The sequence below is a fragment of the Setaria viridis genome, chromosome 6, assembly GCF_005286985.2.
Source record: "Setaria viridis chromosome 6, Setaria_viridis_v4.0, whole genome shotgun sequence".
Lineage (NCBI taxonomy): Eukaryota > Viridiplantae > Streptophyta > Magnoliopsida > Poales > Poaceae > Setaria > Setaria viridis.
The window spans coordinates 417,803-435,448 of NC_048268.2; the positions used below are offsets into that span (position 1 = coordinate 417,803).

Sequence of the window (17,646 nt, forward strand, 5' to 3'; positions counted from 1 at the left end):
CATCAGTTGCACAATGTTGAAATGGCAAGCATCAGAGTTACAGAATACAAACACACTTAGTACCATTCGCAATGATTGAATTATAGGGAAATCAGGCATTCAGAGCAGTACATAGTGAGATTAGTAAGGTAGTACCATTCCCATCCCTTATTGCCGATCATAATGAAACATCTATTGTCCTCGCACGCACACCAACTAGGAATTTTTTTATTTTTTTATTTTTTATTTTAGCATTTTGCAAAAATATATAGTCGGATGAAAAAATTGCAAAACTAGGCTATTGTCGCCGGCTGGGCCGGCGGTAAGGTGCTTCCGCCGGTCCAGGCGGCGGTAAGGAGCGATTGGGCCGGCGGAAGGCCTTACCGCTAGTCCAGCCAGCGGTAACGGGTACACTCCTCCGCACCACACTTTTAAAAAATCATAACTAATTCATATCAATTCGGATGGAGATAAACTTTATATAAAATTTGTAGATCTCGACGAGATCTACAACTTTGTAGTTAAATTTTTTTCATTTGATGTCATATTGGTGCTCAAATAATTAACACAAGTTTCAAATCTAGATCTGAAACTTGTGTCGATTATTTCAGCAACTAAATGGCTCCAAATGAAAACAATTTGAACTACAAAGTTGTAAATCTCGTCGAGTGCTACAATTTTCATATAAACTTATTTCTATCTGAGCTTGTATGAATTATTTATCATTTTTGAAAGTGTGCTGACCAATTTCAGATCTACCGAAACTTGTGTCGATGTTTGCTAGATTTTTCCAATAGAGTGCCCACGTTAGTAAAAAGATTTTTCACCGTTAGATCCTACCTTTGCCGCTCTGTTCTATCCCAATGATGATTTTAGCGTTGGATAGAAGTATTGCGAGTCTTGTGGTGGCTATTCGGCAAAGTAAAATATCTGGATTTTATAGTACCTAGCTAGTGTTGGCTAGAAACATCGCGAGTCTTGTGGGGGTTATTCGGCAAAGTAAAATATCTGGTCATCTCCTCATCTTTTCCCTGTAATAAAAGGTGGGAAGCTTGCCATCAATGTATTGTACAGTCCTTCCCAAAATACCTTTTTATCAAACTACTGTACATTAGATAGAATATATTAAAACAATAGAATAGATTAAAAAATGAAGAAAATATCCCTAAGAGATTTGGAGGTTCTTCATCAGATGAAATAGATTAAAATAATGAAGAAAATGTCCTAGGGGATTTGGAGGCTCTTCTTATGAACAAATCATGTTCCAGTCCAATTTTGTGATTTGCTACACACCAAAAAAAATACACAAACATCTAACCTATATAAAAAATTACAAAAACATCATAAATCAACATGTGCAAGGATGATTTATTATATCTTATAACTACCCAATGCAACATGCCAAATAAATTGGATGACAAATATCTATCAGCATCTTTACTTCCTTCCTTTGTTCACAAGAGATGGGTACTGGGTTTGGGCGCCGGAGTCAGCTGCCAGCATCAGGGATATTGGACCTAATAGATCAAAAAATAACAATTCCACACAACATCAAAATAATTTGCTAAAGCGGGTTGCTGACGCCGCTTCTTTCTCCTGACGCTCCCTTGCCTCACGCTCCCTCGCTTCCCTAGCTTTCTTCTCTGCCATCCGGTGCCCCTCCTCGTGATCGCGGGTGAACTTGACTTTGTACATGCCTTCCTTGAGACGGCAAGGGCGGCACCCCCACTACTCCATCCGATTCAACATCTCGCCGCCGAGCGCCCCCACCCCCACCGGGGCATCCGCGCGCGCGTTGGCTTCTCTCCGCGCGCGCGCCTGCCGCCACCGCCCCACCGGACTGTCATCACCGTTGCCGCCCTCGAGCTCGAGCGCGTCGTTCGCGGCGGCTCCCCCCATTGGTCGGTCCCGCCGAGCGCCGCCTCCCTTCGTCGCGTGCGTCACCGCCGCCGCCGCCGCCCGCTGCGTTGCTTGAGGAAGGAGTTGAAAGAGGAGCCTGCTGATGGCTTGGGCCGAATTTTCGGGTGGTATAGAGAGGCTTTGTTTTCTCGAGGGAGGTTGTTTTATCAGTATACTCCTGTAGATAACTCCTGTTAGGAAAAAGCCCATGGGCCAGCAATGAATTGGGCTTCCAAATCACTGCGGCCTGCTAACAACGAATGAATGCGAGCGACTTCCACTTGCACAGTGTGTAAGATCTCCACTGTTTCCGCTCCACTCCGATTCAGCCCCCAAAATGGCTGAGAGATCGCCGGCTGCCGCTCGCCACCGCTGCTGCTGGGGGCGCACCGTTGCTCTTCGACGGAGGAGACGCTCGGGTATCTCTTGCCGGACGGAGGAACGAGGAGTGCTCCGCTTGCTTTCCGACTTCAAGCCCGAGGTTTTGCTTCGACACGGGCAGGAGGATGAAGAGGCACCAAGGGAAGGGAAGGGACGCCCGGAGTGAGGCGGAACTCCGGCGAGGCGACGCGGAGGTGCGGAGGACCGGGTCGCCGATCGGTAATTTTGCAAATGACCCTCGCGATCCGATTTTTTGTAAAATACCTCTATTATTTTCATTAAACCTCAGCCATTATTGATCGTGATCCGATTATTTGCAAATGTCATACGGACACACACTGGCAAATGTCATACGGACATACGGAATTATAGTTAACTATGCGTTAGTCATACAAGGAAGTATTTGATTAGCAAGGTAGCAAGTAACATCGGCATCTAGCAGAACAAATTAATTAGAGAGTTTCATTCACATCCCTCAGTTCCAAAAGTGCTCACATCCCTCAATTCCAAAATCACAGCAAGAGAGTTCTTAAAATTTACTAGTATATCCATTCATGTCGGTATTTCTAAGTTACTGACAAATCAATCTACCTTCAATTCATTTATATGTTCGTTCTTCATGTTCCTACATGAAGTGCAAACTTATGATTATCTCCCGTTTTCTTCCAAAACTAGTACCGCCAGTATCCACCCCAAATTGTCAATCACCTAAGCACTATGTGCGAGTAAAACTAAAGATTCAAAGGTGAGGAAAGTACAAAGGAGATCCAGGACAGGACGGACCTGGAATTGCTCCATCGGACATGTTACAGAGAAGCTAAAAGATTTCAGTATTAGCACTAGTGCCACATCAGTTTCGCGATGTTGAAATGACAAATATCATTATAGAGTTACAGAACACAGACACACTTAGTACCATTTGCAATGGTTGACAGGTAGGCCAATCAGGCATTCAGAGCAGGGCATACTTATTAGCAAGGTATTAATTACCATTCTCATCCCTTATTGCCAATCAAAATGAAACATCTATTGTCAATTATAAGTTTCTACATTCAGCATAAGCTAACTCTGTTTCAGAATTCGGATATGTTCATTGTTCCTGTTGTGTGATTTAAATGCAGCATGTCCTAAAGATATCAGACCTGGAATTGCTCCATCAGAATGTTAGACAGCTAGCTAAGATTGTTTGGAGGACCACAACCGCAAAGTTTCTGATCCAGTATTATATTAGCACTAGTGCTACATCAGTTGCACAATGTTGAAATGGCAAGCATCAGAGTTACAGAATACAAACACACTTAGTACCATTCGCAATGATTGAATTATAGGGAAATCAGGCATTCAGAGCAGTACATAGTGAGATTAGTAAGGTAGTACCATTCCCATCCCTTATTGCCGATCATAATGAAACATCTATTGTCGATTATAAGTTTGTACATGCAGTATATCCAATTAACCTAACTCCGTTTCAGAATTCAGATATGTTCATTCTTCCTTTCGCATGATTTAAAAGCAGCAGGCACAGCACATGATTATTCTTTCTTCTCCCCCAACCAACCAAACCAATATACCACCAATCCATTCCAATTCCCTAATAAGTAGCACTATGTTCATCACATGTTTGGCGTGTACAGTTACAGATTACAACAAGCAAGCTGCTGACTGCTGAGGAGGAGAGTACAGAGGATTTGCAACAATGATCCAGCCAGCCAGAGAGGATGGATTTGCAGCAGGGGAGGATGTCAGACCTGGAATTGCTCCATCTGGACGTCGGACGCCTTGAGCGGGACGTAGTCTCCGAGGTACACCTCGAGGTGGTCGGAGATGCCTGCCTTGTCGATGCTCTCGTGGTGGTAGCTCTTGCAGACGAGGTAGACGAGGGTCTGGGCGACGAGCGCGAGCATGACGACGCAGGAGAGCGCGGCGAGCGCGAGGAGGCCGACGAGGAGCCTCGCGAGGGCCGGTGAGGACCCGCCGGCCTTGACGACCCAGGCGCGGAAGGCGAGCTCGACGACTGCGAAGACGAGGTTGAGCGTGACGAAGATGGCCGCGGCGGTGGGCAGCTTCCCCCTGATGAGGTCCCTGCTCTTGCGCATGGCTGCGAAGCCCTTGTAGTCCTCGAGCACGGAGACGACGCTGGCGAGGTGCCACACGACGCTGATGTAGACGAGTCCCACGAGGTAGGCGACGACGAGGAGGAACGCGAGCAGCCCCGCGAGCCCCGACCCGTTATCCGCGGCGACTAGGAGCCCGAGGAAGACGACGACGAACACCGCGTGGTACGCGAAGAGGAGCGCGAAGGCCGCGAGGAACGTGGCCGCGAGCCTCCTCCACACCCGGGGCACGACGGAGAGCACCCGCGGGAAGGTGAGCGCGTCGTGCTTGGCGGAGTAGACGGAGGCGACGGAGAAGACGGCGGCGGCGGTGGCGAGGAGGGAGAGGAGGAGGAGGGCGAGGAGGTAGGCGGCCTTGAAGAGGAGGAGGGCGAGCCAGTCGGAGGCGAGGCGGGAGAGGAGGCGGCGCTGGGCGTCGGTGCCCGGGGCGGAGGAGTCGAGGGCGGTGTCGTCGGTGTCGATGTGGGTGAAGAGCGCGTGGGAGATGGCGACGTGGAGGAGGAAGAGGGCGGCGAGCGGGAGGACGAAGGCGGCGGCGACGCGGGCGAAGAGGGGCCGGTGCGGGCCGCGGAGGATCGATGCGGAGGCGGCGTAGATGCCCGCCGCCCCCAGGAACTGCAGCTCCTCCGGCTCGCACTCCATGGCCTCGATCTGCGGGGGGTGGGATTGCTTGGGGTGGGTGGGGAAGGGAGGGAGGGATTGGGGAATTTCCTTCTGGCCGGTGGGAAGGGGAATGGGGATGGAAGGCTCTGGAGGAAGGAGGAAGCGAGGCGGAGATAGAAGCAGAGGAGGAAGGCGGCTTGCTTCTTCCCGTTGGTTGGTTTCGGAGGCGGGGTTGATTGGGTCAAGCAAGCCCGTCAACCGAAGAAGCGAGGTGGCGACTGGTCAGCGTTGACGCGCTTACTACCAGGAGCGGATGGATCGTATTGTTGTCTGATTAATTAGCTTGGAACTGAGAAAATATGCGTGTGTTTTTTATATTAATCCGGGAAATGGTTTTCTCTCGTTCACCGTGCGTTTAGGTTGTTTTAATTGTTTTCTAAATTTATAAATATTATTGTGTATCTAGATATACATTAAATTAAAAAAAATAAAATGATCTGCAATTTAGAACGAGAAGGGCAGTAGATGGTATTATTGCCTTTGCTACTTGCCACGACCAGCCGTACCCAAGTTACGCCAACACTAGTGCGACAGGATAATGCATGCAACTTGCCACGACTACTGGGCTTGCACCACCGTGCTATATATAGTGCATCAATGTAGGTGGCAACAACAAAGTTTGGTGGGATTCTTTCCTCTTGTTCGACCTGTCCAATCATCGAGTTTTGAGAGGTAGGCTTCGGAATTAATTGATACTTAGACCCTATTTAATTGATACTTTTGGACTTTCTGTTTTTTTGGATGTTCAAAAGACAATAGTCCTCCAAAGTCATAAGCTATAAAAAGAATACGTCACATGTTGATTCTGGCTTTTAGCTTTTGGAATCATTTTGACTTTTTCAACGTTCTAAAAAACTCATAGTTCAAAAGTTTCTAGAAATCCCCCTCAGAAAAAAAAGGTTCCTAGAAACAACATGGCCTTAGATGGTTGGAATAGTACGTAGTAGACGCGTCACCGTTAATTTTGGCAGAATTAGCCATTCGCATAACAAAAAAAAAAAGGTATGTTTTGTACACATGCGCGTTACGCGTACGACTTTGTGCCACGATAACACCAAAAATGTCATTAACTGATTGACTGGAGAACAATCACCATCGTTCGGCAGTCCCTCTCAATAACTAATTGCGGTTGCTTAACACTAGCTAGCTAGTCCACCTGCACGTGCACACACAGTTGACACACAAAGAAATTCAGGAAGATATTGCCATGAGACATCGAGATAAACTCCTTATCGAACTTTATGTGACCTTAAACTTTTCTCCTTAAATGAATTACCCGTGCTCCTGCTTCGTAAAAAAAAAAAGTTGACACACAAAGGAACGCAAACCACGACATGTACGTCGTGCCATGCATAATCCTACCATACGCCGTGTTTTTCTTTCTACATCCTCCCTCATCTTCCCTTCTCTTCTCTTGACCGGCAAAAAGATAAGACTTGTGGAATTCTATGGCGTTTTATGTTACGTACAAGGTGACGTAGTTTCCGCTGACTGTCCTTTCCCGCTGACGATTATTATTACTGTAGCGTATTTCACCCGTGTAGTAAAATTGTCCACCATCTTCATTCTTCAGCTTCTTTTTAATCGGGCCCCATACATGAATGGACCTTTTCTGGGCCTCCGTCCACTACTCCACTGTAATATAGCCCAGTAACAGTTTACTCTCTCTATCTTTCCCCGGCACCCCCCTCCCCCCCCCCCCCCCCCCCCCCCCCCCCCCCCCACACACACACACACACACACGCACACAATTTCCCCATCACAATCACACGCTAGTAGTAAAATGCACGCATGGTCCACGTGCTATACAATAGTAGTACTGTACTAGGCACCTTTCATCCGTCGGTTCGCCGGTCCCCATCTGTCAGTACAAACCGATACGATCACGAGATACACACGCAGACATGCTCATGCATGCATACAAAAATCTCGAAAATCCAAACACTTGTCCAGTAAAGGTGCTCCGAACCTCCTTTCAAAAAAAACGGTGCTCCAAACCAGAAAACATACGCCTAGAAGCAAATCTGAAAATGCAAGGACTTTAAACCTTATGCCCAAGCTTCATATATATGGTAAGAGCACGTGCTACATATATACTCATGTTTTCTTTCGCCAAAGAAAAAAAGGCCAGCAAATTATAGCCCGGTACTCCTCCAAATTTTCAATGTTTTTAAGCAACCGACGACGTCAAACATGCATCTGAGAGCGGAGGTAGTGTGATATCGCAGCGGACGTAGTTACGTCAAACCTGTTCAGGCCAAAGAATATTGGGAAAGAGCAAATTAGATTTTTTTTCCCACTATTTATGATACGATTATTCACTAGTGGAAAAGTGAGCATGAGTTCCGGTTGCGTAGGTGTCGAAAATCGAACCAGGACTAATCTTTCAAGATTAAAAATCCCCCTCGTTCCAGTTGGCACTACCAACCGGAACTAAAAAGGTTAAAAAAGAAAAAAGTGGGGCACCCCGTCCTGCTTGCTTGCGCTGCTGCCCCCTGCAGCTCCGCCTCCACCACCGTACCATCTTATTGAACTCCAACTCCATCATAGAGACAATCAAATCAAGAGCAAAAAACAATTGGCGTTAACATTGAAGCAAGAATCATGCTCATCTCACATGACCATCACATAAGTAAAAACACAACCAATCAATTTGCACAAGATCTAATTCACAACACATGATTTCGATTCGATTCACAACATGCGGAGAATTCATCAGCATAATCACAAATGAATCATTCACAAACAAATCGTGCACCTGCCAACCGTCTAGCCTAGCAAACATCACCGTCCTGTATCAATAGTCCTTACTGCATGTGTAGTAGAAGATTCCAAATTTTCATGCACGACGACACCGTACGAAAATTTGGGTGGATTTCAATTCAACAGTCCTTAACGAAAGTTAATAAAAAAAGACAAAAGCATGCAGGATAATGTAAACCGGTCGTCGTGCAGGAGCACACACGAAGCAACCACTTCGAGAGCGCGACGCATGCAGAAGCCCATGCAGCAGGAAGCGAGCCTTCTTCTTCCTGGGTGGGCTTCTTTTTTTTTCTTTCCGGACCAAGTCACCGAGTCCATGTTTTCTCGGGCCTAAACTAAAGGTGAGTTTGGGAGGGCACGTCGGTACGTATGTGCTCCGCACGCGGAGCTGGAGCTGCGGTACTTTTTTTTTTCTCCTGGTTCCTCCACGCAGCTTCTTTTGAACTCCGGCTCCTCTACGAGATGTTCACAAGCAGCTTCGGCGCCGTGAGTCCGTGACCGTTTGGCGCGGATCCGCCGGCTTCTCCGTGCCTTGGCGAGCGTGCGGAGCCGGAGCTCCGGCTCCCAAACAGGCACATGGTTGGGTGCGTGTGATTTGCTTTGGCGATTATTTTTCTTTTCATTTTTTTTAGGGCAGTTTCCACCTTTTTCTTTTGGGCGTGTCCGCTGGTCGTGGGTTGGCTCCAAAAAAGGCAAAAACGAAGCGATGCGCGGTGCGCGTGGGCGTGGCGGCACTTCCTTCGATCCTCCGCCTCCGCCATGGTCATGGCGCACGCCAAGCCCACCGCGCACGAGACCTTGCCGCCGCCGCCGCCGCCGCTGCGGCTCCTCGTCCTCCTCGCGCTCCTCGCCGCCTCCTACCTCGCCCTCACGCGCATCCCCGCCGCCGCGCCTCTGTCCGCGCTCCTGATCGGACGTCAACCTCTTCCTCCTCCTCTTTCTGCTCCTCCTGCGCCCCTCCTCAGCAGCAAAAGCAGCAGCTGCGCCGGGTTCTACGCCGGCGCGGGCCCGGCGCGCGCGGTGGCGGCGTCGGTGGAGGAGTTCGGCGCCGTGGGCGACGGGGTCACCTCCAACACGGCGGCGTTCCGGCGCGCGGTCGCGGACCTGGAGGAGAGGGCCAGAGGGGTCGGAGGAGGAGGAGGAGGAGCCAGGCTGGAGGTGCCGCCGGGGAGGTGGCTCACCGGCAGCTTCAACCTCACCAGCCGCTTCACCCTCTTCCTGCACCGCGGCGCGGTCATCCTCGGCTCCCAGGTGCCCCCCCTCCTCTCATGTCCTGGTTTAATTCCTCTCCCCTTCTTCACCTGCTCGTTTCAATTCTGATTCGATTTCTCGTCTCCTTATTACGAACATTGCAACCGCAACGGATTGGCTGCACAGCTAGTGGTTTGAAATTTTCGCGTTTCAGCTCAAGCGCACACCAAAATGCGTGCGTAATTTGTTGTCCAATCACCATGGATAGTTGCATATTACGATTCATCGGTTCAGAAATTGCTCTGCCAAAACCTGCATAGCGCTTGGAATATCGGTTCATGTTCTCGTCGGTTGGGTTGCGCGTCTCAAAGTCAAAACCAGCTGCGTGTTTTCACATGCCACGATCCGTGGGATCAATAAAGAAGAAGGGGAGAAGAAACAGGGGGGAGCTGATGTGTTGGAGGAGTCACATGCTTGGACGGCCCGGAGACTGACTGCTGCTCTGGTTCCTTGTGACCTCTGCCACCACATTTGATATTATTCCAAACCCACTGTACCTTTGCCTTTGTCCCTACTGCTGCCTGGGACTGGACTGGCCCCCAGTTGATGCCTCCTTGTACTTTACATTGCTTCCACTCCCGTCTTATCTGTTTGTGCTAAAGCCAATAGAGGGTCACACAAAAATCTCCAGTTTGGAGCTTTGTGCAGGAAGAACCAATCCCCATTTCTTGGTCCATCTCATAGCCATGCCAGCGTGACAATCTGTACGGACTATGCAGGATTAATCTGTACCGACTAATCAGGATATGGGGCAGTTTAACCTGCCCGAATGCACTGCACTCATTATTCATGTGGAGGTGGTTCAGTAGGAATTGGTTGCAAAGGAGCTATAATTGAGAACGTAGCAGTTCTCCTGCTAATTTCGCTTTTTGAAAAAAGGAAAGCACAAGTACATGGGAACGCTCAACCATAATCAAGAGGTTTAGTTTGGTACGACGCCCTTTCACATGTTGCTGCCCACAGTGCAATCACCTTCCACATGTTTAGTTTTGTGAATGTCTTTCAGAAGTAGGCGGCTCAGTGTTCTTAGGAAATTCATGCTTGGTTTCCAACTAATAAATATTGCAAATGATGACAGTTCCCATAAACTGGTATAGGAGAAGAACTTGCTGGGAACTGGTGAGTTTCAGCTGGAACAAACTCATAATTGCAAACCTGAACAATGATGCCGGACGCCTTACGTTTTTTTCCCAGCTAATGCCAATTCCAAAAACACTGTGCCCGCAGATCTATGCCTAGTTTGTTATTGCATTTGTTTGAACCAAGGCAAGCAACATTCACATAGAAAGACAGTTGCATGATCTGTACTATACTGTAGGCTCATCAAGTCAATATAATACCGACATGATGGCATTATAATACCAATAGGATAGCATGGGTAAACAATCTTTAAGGGGACTATGTGCTGGATTCTATAGATTGAATATTTATTTTTTTTCGAGAATACGAAGGAGAGCTGCGTATCTTTGTATTAAGAAGATGAACGTTCGAAAAAGTTTTAGTACAACGCGGGCTGACCGGGCGCACGCACACGGCAACGTACTCTAGGAGTTTAACTTAGATTGAATATTTATGTATTCACATTTAAGTAGACGAATGTCCAGCACTTTACAATTGTGTATGCTGATTATAAAACTGCATAATATTGATTGGCATGTTCGACTGATATGCAGGATCCAGAAGAGTGGCCTCTCATTGCTCCTTTGCCATCTTATGGGCGTGGAAGGGAACGCTTAGGGCCACGGCACATCAGCCTCATTCATGGAGAGGGCTTAAATGATGTTGTTGTTACTGGTACGATGACTTCTTAACTATGTCTACTTTATTTCAAGATTCATTAACAAATCAAAATTTGCATGGCAAGGTGGAACTGAAACAAAGATTAGTGATGGAGTTAAACGAAATCGTCTCATTTCAACAATGGCATAGACTTAAATTTTAATTGATGATATCGTATCTAAGGATTAGCGTTGATTTATAACTTAAAAATTCCCTTCCCAAATATCAGGCAACAATGGGACCATAGATGGCCAAGGAGGGATGTGGTGGGAGCTGTGGTGGAATCGAACTTTGAACCACACAAGGGGCCATCTCGTCGAGCTTGTGAACTCAAGCAACATCCTAATCTCCAATATCACACTACGCAACTCCCCATTCTGGACAGTGCATCCAGTCTACTGCAGGTCAGTTTACCATGTACATTCTTGCTCCATTTCCTAACAGGAAATGCTTCTTCATTTTGATTCTATTAAAGCCAAGTATTGAGCAGGAGATTTCTTTTATGTTTATTTATCAGCAACGTGGTGATGAAAGATTTGACCATACTGGCTCCACTGAATGCTCCAAACACTGATGGCATTGATCCAGGTTTGTGCTGTTATTTTCATCACCTTTTCCTATTATCTTCTTCGTTCTGATAATTGATCAATTCAAACAGCTGCATCTCATGGTTTTCTATACATTTGGGATCTTTAGCAGCTGGAATGTTTCATATCCGTATGTCACTACTGATGACCTTGCCAATCTCTCTTGATGAACAATGACAGATTCGAGCTCAGAAGTTTGTATTGAGGACTGCTATATTGAAAGCGGAGATGATCTGGTTGCTATCAAAAGTGGCTGGGATCAGTACGGGATCTCTGTTGGCAAACCGAGTACAAACATTGTCATACAGAGGGTTTCAGGCACAACTCCAACATGCTCAGGTGTTGGCTTTGGAAGCGAGATGTCAGGAGGCATATCTAATGTGCTTGTCCGCGATCTGCATGTGTGGAGTTCTGCTCAAGCCGTGAGGCTCAAGACCGACATAGGGCGCGGTGGGTACATAACCAACATTACCATAGTGAATGTGACGATGGAGAAGGTCAAGGTCCCGATAAGATTCAGTCGGGGTGCGGATGACCATTCAGATGACAACTATGACCGAACCGCGCTGCCAAGGATCAGTAACGTGCTCATCAGCGACATTGTGGGTGTAGACCTGCAGCGTGCGCCGATGCTGGAGGCAGTGGCCGGCGCAGTTTATGAAGGGATCTGCTTCCGAAATGTTAGCTTAAGAGGCATAAGGCGGCAGGATAGATGGCATTGTGAGTCCGTGTATGGAGAGGCACGTGGAGTTTTTCCTGCACCCTGTGAAGAGTTCAGGAGCAATGGATCTTCATCATGGTGTGGATTTTCATGAGCAACTGTGAGTTTTCTAGTGACTGATACAGGCAGGAATACTTGAAAAATGGAGGGTGTTCATACTGGTGTTCCAAGAAGGGATAGGACATAGGGTTTTGGGATAGTATAGTCAAATTCAACATTTTAACTTTAGTCTTCAATTTTACAAGGGGGGTTACAGACAACATGTTTGTGCAGTACTGCAAAGGGAAATGAAGAATTAATACAGAAAAAAGTTATTTTCTGGTCCATTTTCCTACATGTGATGGTGCTATGTACTAGTTCTTGAATCCTTCATCATGTTAGGCAGTATTCAGTCTGAATCTAATCTTCGTCTTCTTTTAAAAGAGGCCTGAATCTAATCAATCTGTTTACTCCGTGTGTTTAATTACTGCGCTTAGAATGTTTGAAATCTGGAGCGCGGTAAACGGAACTTCTTCGCCCCCGCGTCGTCCGCACGGGGCGGCTCCGGCGGTTCCCCCGTCCTCAGCAGCCCTCCCACGCTGGACGCAGGTGGCACGTCACGTCAGCTTGCAGAACGGGTCTGCAACGGGTCAAAGCTCGTTTGGATCTACGATGGCACCCAAAACCAAGTTTAAAGTTGACCCAAAACCAAGTTTAAACCAACTTTAGTAACCTGATTCTGCAATTTAAGAGGGTGAGGACCTAAATGACACACCTTGACAAGTTAGAGGATCGACCATGTATTTCACTCTTAAAAAAATGTTTGAAATCTACAGCAACAGGTCAGGCTAATGGTTTACGCTTTGGGTCAAACGCTAACGCTTGTATATGTACGCCTAACTGAAAGTCTGAAACCCGGATCTGCTGCCGTAATTATTCAGACTGCTTGCATCATGTACGCAGTCTGGATTAATCACTTGATGACGCATCATGCAGGTAAGTCGTACATACGTGATACGTCCGTCACTGAATCTGTAATCTTTTTCACTCACCATTTGTTTTTGTACTACATATGGATGATGTGGAGCGTTGTTATTGGACAAAAAATAATCCATTACAATCTTTCAGTCGATTTTTTTCTCTCTTCCTTGGTCGTCCTCCTGTTTTCGGCTGAGATTTCAATTTTGCATCACTCAGTCTTCTGGGCTTCTGGATGTGCTATGCGGGTCTGTGGGTGTGGCACGTCGGGCCGCATCGATCGGTTCGCCGCCCACCAAAAAGCCCAGGTTGCCCACTCCCTCCATTTGCTTGCCCGGGCCCAACCAGCCCAGCGACTGCCGGCTGGTCTTTCTGTGCAAAGCTCGCCTTTCCATTTAAAAAAAAAGCCCAACCAGCCCAGCAAGCGAACCCTCCTAACCCCCCCCCCCCCCCCCCCCCCCCCCCGTGCCCGAGTCCGTCCCCACCTCCATCCAGCTCGCTCGCTAGGGTTACCTTACCGCCGCGCCGCCCTCTCTCTCATTTGCACTCGCCTCTGCTTCTCCATCTCGTTCACGCCGGCGGAGGACCCTCTCCCACTCGTGCTCATCGTTCCCCTCGCCGTCAGTTGCTCCACCGCCGGGCTCCTCCGCAGCTTCTGGTGGTACACCCTAGATCTGTTGTATTTTTTTCCTGCGTGGCGCGGATCTGTGGTGCGAGGCTGGGATTTATGCATCTCGTTTCCTTTTGCTTGTTAATTGTTGTATGAGCTGCGACACCCTCAACCAGGCCTTGTCTGGCATGGTTTGCGCAACCTTTGATGTTCTTGCTGCTTGTTCCTGCTGCGTTGCGTTGTTCAACTGCCTGAAAATTAAACATGTTGTACGGCTGATGGTGGCCTCCTTTGTGAGCTGCCAAAATCCAAAAAAAGGATAGGGTGTTCAACCGACCGCCCATGTCCAACTTAAGTCCGCCCGTGGTTGAGTAGTGAAGTAGGGGTTATCACTCAGGAGCATCTGTGAACTTATATTTTGGAATTTGTGTGCCTGCACTGCACATGTATTCTCGGTAGATGATGCAATATAGCTATAATGCTGGCTTCATTAGCCGGTTTCATTTCATGCATGGATGATGTGTTTTCTGTTTTTTTTTATGCAGTTGCTATTGAGTTAGCACTGAATAAGACACTAGGTTTACCCGAGCATCATTGTGCAGTTTCCAAGATGGCTCGCCGAGGATTGATGGAACAGGACTTAAGCAAGCTTGATGTGACAAAGCTTCACCCATTGTCACCTGAAGTTATCTCACGCCAAGCGACCATTAACATTGGTATGGATCCAATCCTGTTACTCCTGTGGATTCAGCAAGGCCTATGTGTAGTATTCAAATTTTATGCAAAGAGAAGCCTCCTACATTGGCATAACATTCTTCTATATCTCAGGTACCATCGGCCATGTGGCTCATGGAAAGTCCACTGTTGTGAAAGCTATTTCTGGAGTTCAGGTGTGATTCGCATTCGACATATTCCAGTATCACATTTTCCTTCCAAGCATTGACTCTGCAGTAACTGCTTATGTGTTCTCCATGTTACTCCAACATGTGATGATTAGACGTGCCTTTTAGAGTTTGGTACATTAGTGGGCAAATTGGCTTTGGAAGCTTTGAACTTCATGCTACATTTGGTTAATAAATATTTGATTCAGACAAGTTATATCCAGGGATAATACAATATTACTATGATATAAAAATATTTGCTTCTATTCCTTGAATCCTTGGTGAAGGGCACTGTTGTGGTTCATGCTTTTGTTTCTCAGCATTTGTTACAATGACTTAGACTGGTTGGCAACTGATTTTTTTTGTCGACGCTCTCAATCCTTTTCATCATGTTTGATTTTGGTACATTATTATTTGTTTTTGATGAGCTAATTTTGGTTATGTAGACTGTCCGGTTCAAGAATGAGCTGGAGCGTAACATTACTATAAAGCTGGGTTACGCTAATGCAAAAATCTACAAATGTGAGGACGACAGATGTCCGCGACCGATGTGCTACAAGTATGTCTTTCATACACTAAATGCCACAGTTCTCCCTTACCATGACAAGCTTCTATTTCTGTCATATGGTGGTTCTAAACTCTGGCGTATTGCTAAATCTTTTCTGTTCATATAATTCATTTACTAGTGAATATGTTTCTTCAAAACTCATGCTTGAGTTCTCAAATGATTGACTCTTCAGAAAATATATGATATACTATTTAGCTTTTACCTCTCAAATGCTTATAATTCGATGCAGTGTCGTGAAGGTGCACTTTTCTTTTTAATAGTTGGTGCACTATTTGTTGACTCTTTCTTTTAAATGAAGGGCCTACGGAAGCGGAAAAGAAGACAGCCCTCACTGTGATGTGCCTGGGTTTGAAAACACTAGGATGAAGCTCCTGAGACATGTTTCTTTTGTTGATTGCCCGGTATGGTGAACCCTTAAGCTTTTTGCTCCTATCGCGGTAGGGTGAAGAACAAATTTTCTGTTGTACTCATTATTAAAGATTCTGAGCCAAATTAAATTGTGCTACCTGGAATCCTTATTTACATCACCACATGCAAGTAATAAGCTTCATATTTGCTGCATATAAGTTCAATTTAGTTTTGCTTTCTGTCAATTATTATCATGGGGTTGTAGTTGCATTAAGCTTTTGATGATTAATGATGTTTCCACTAAAAGGAAAATGGTAAAAAATACTGGTTGGTAGTGGTTGTCTTGGGAAATTAGATTATCTTAATTTTTCTGATGCTTGGTTTGATATTGGTTATATAATTTTATGGGTTGAGGATGCTATATTATATGTATAACCTATCTCCTTGAATAGGGGCACGACATTCTCATGGCCACAATGCTTAACGGAGCTGCTATCATGGATGGAGCACTGCTTTTGATTGCAGCGAATGAAAGTTGCCCACAGCCCCAGACATCTGAGCATCTTGCAGCTGTTGAGATCATGCGTCTCCAGCATATCATCATTCTGCAGAACAAGATTGACCTTATCCAGGAAAGTGCAGCGATGAACCAGCATGAAGCAATCCAAAAATTCATCCAGGTCAATACTTGTCACCATCTTGTTGCAGCACGTATCATCTCTTTCATGGTCTGATCCATTTTTGCTCATTTGAGCAGGGAACAATAGCTGAAGGCGCTCCTGTGGTGCCTATATCTGCCCAGCTGAAATACAACATTGATGTGATCTGTGAATACATTGTGAAGAAAATCCCCATCCCTGAAAGGAACTTTACCTCACCTCCCAATATGATTGTTATTCGCTCGTTTGATGTTAACAAGCCTGGTTCAGAGGTTGATGAAATTAGGGGTGGTGTAGCTGGTGGCAGTATCCTCAGGGTATGTACATCTCATTCATGGTGCTATACTGCTATTGTTCTGTTTTGCTTTGTGGTTGACATAACAGCAATGCATCTTTACAGGGAGTTCTGAGGGTAAACCAGAAGATTGAAGTTCGCCCTGGCATTGTCATGAAAGATGAAAGTGGCAACATCAAATGCACCCCAATCTACTCAAGGATTGTCTCGCTATATGCTGAGCAGAATGAGCTCCAATTTGCTGTGCCTGGAGGGCTTATTGGTGTGGGAACAACCATGGACCCAACTCTAACACGTGCTGATAGACTGGTTGGTCAGGTTCTTGGTGAAGTTGGCTCTCTACCTGATGTTTACGTTGAGCTTGAGGTTTGTACTACCTTTGTTCCTTCATGATTTTAGATGGGCAGAATTCTATAGTTACGCATTATGTATTGAACCGTCTTGCTTTGCAGATCAATTTCTTCCTTCTCCGGAGACTTCTGGGTGTGAGGACAAAAGGTACAGAGAAGGCAGGGAAGGTGTCCAAGCTCACCAAGGGCGAGATCCTCATGCTTAACATAGGATCCATGTCGACAGGCGCCCGCGTGCTTGCCGTTAAGAATGATCTTGCCAAGCTACAGCTCACCGCGCCCGTCTGCACAAGCAAAGGAGAGAAGGTTGCCCTGAGCCGTCGTGTTGAGAAGCATTGGCGCCTTATCGGATGGGGCCAGATCCAGGCTGGTTCAACACTCGAAGTGCCACCCTGCCCGCTCTGAAGCATCATCACACCAGAATTTGAGCTGAAGCTGTGAGTGCTGTGAGGAGAAAACATGAGATTGTTGGTAGTCCTGCCTCTGTGTTACTTAGCCACTAGTCGGGTTTTGTTTCTTGGAAATTTTGAAGGGCACTTTACATTGTGTTACTATAGGACGAGTCCTGTGAACATTAGCAGGTTGAAAACCAGCTGCCTGTGGATCAGTATTGCCTTGTCGACATTTATGGTGGTGTCATCCTGGGTTCAATGTTTTCGCACCAAATATTTGTACTTTTCACTAATGTTGGGTTGGCTACTTGAAGAAGCCTACCAAATAGAACCACGTGTCGTTGTGCATATGCGCAATTCAATAATTGCAATGTTCATTGATCACGAATCACTGTCTTGTGTCATCAGCATGCATTTGATTTGTTTCCAGAGAGTGGTGTGTCATCAAT

At 46.6% G+C, this 17,646-nt stretch overlaps 3 protein-coding genes across 5 annotated transcripts; 2 read left to right on the forward strand and 1 right to left on the reverse strand.

Annotated features, from left to right (window-relative positions):
• Positions 1-3,827: 3,827 nt before the first annotated feature.
• Positions 3,828-5,197, reverse strand: LOC117862222 (uncharacterized). The gene has a single exon (XM_034745753.2). It carries the CDS (start codon positions 5,013-5,015, stop codon positions 4,002-4,004), a length of 1,014 nt encoding a protein of 337 aa, XP_034601644.1. The 5' UTR covers positions 5,016-5,197; the 3' UTR covers positions 3,828-4,001.
• Positions 5,198-8,266: 3,069 nt separating this feature from the next.
• Positions 8,267-12,463, forward strand: LOC117860258 (probable polygalacturonase). Its single transcript, XM_034743516.2, has 5 exons — positions 8,267-9,050; positions 10,724-10,844; positions 11,059-11,233; positions 11,347-11,417; positions 11,597-12,463. The coding sequence occupies exons 1-5, from the start codon at positions 8,559-8,561 to the stop codon at positions 12,229-12,231; spliced, it is 1,494 nt and encodes a 497-aa protein (XP_034599407.1). The 5' UTR covers positions 8,267-8,558; the 3' UTR covers positions 12,232-12,463.
• A 1,102-nt stretch (positions 12,464-13,565) lies between these two features.
• On the forward strand, positions 13,566-17,588 carry LOC117860259 (eukaryotic translation initiation factor 2 subunit gamma). Of its 3 annotated transcripts, none has more exons than XM_034743518.2 (9): positions 13,566-13,755; positions 14,250-14,420; positions 14,533-14,594; positions 15,032-15,144; positions 15,452-15,554; positions 15,954-16,181; positions 16,259-16,477; positions 16,561-16,821; positions 16,908-17,588. In XM_034743518.2, the coding sequence occupies exons 2-9, from the start codon at positions 14,315-14,317 to the stop codon at positions 17,208-17,210; spliced, it is 1,395 nt and encodes a 464-aa protein (XP_034599409.1). In that variant the 5' UTR covers positions 13,566-13,755; positions 14,250-14,314; the 3' UTR covers positions 17,211-17,588. The 3 variants fall into 3 exon arrangements, with proteins under 3 accessions (XP_034599409.1, XP_034599408.1, XP_034599410.1); XM_034743517.2 differs by having other exon boundaries at positions 14,307-14,420; XM_034743519.2 differs by having other exon boundaries at positions 13,566-13,752; positions 14,307-14,420.
• The last annotated feature ends 58 nt before the right edge of the window (positions 17,589-17,646 follow it).

Excerpts from the sequence above, each read along its gene's own strand:
- LOC117862222 (XM_034745753.2), bottom strand. The coding sequence starts at position 5,015 with ATGGAGTGCGAGCCGGAGGAGCTGCAGTTCCTGGGGGCGGCGGGCATC.
- LOC117860258 (XM_034743516.2), top strand. The coding sequence starts at position 8,559 with ATGGTCATGGCGCACGCCAAGCCCACCGCGCACGAGACCTTGCCGCCG. Across the intron at positions 9,051-10,723 it reads CGGTCATCCTCGGCTCCCAG|GATCCAGAAGAGTGGCCTCT; the intron begins GTGCCCCCCCTC and ends ACTGATATGCAG. Across the intron at positions 11,418-11,596 it reads CACTGATGGCATTGATCCAG|ATTCGAGCTCAGAAGTTTGT; the intron begins GTTTGTGCTGTT and ends GAACAATGACAG.
- LOC117860259 (XM_034743518.2), top strand. The coding sequence starts at position 14,315 with ATGGCTCGCCGAGGATTGATGGAACAGGACTTAAGCAAGCTTGATGTG. Across the intron at positions 16,478-16,560 it reads CTGGTGGCAGTATCCTCAGG|GGAGTTCTGAGGGTAAACCA; the intron begins GTATGTACATCT and ends GCATCTTTACAG. Across the intron at positions 16,822-16,907 it reads ATGTTTACGTTGAGCTTGAG|ATCAATTTCTTCCTTCTCCG; the intron begins GTTTGTACTACC and ends CTTGCTTTGCAG.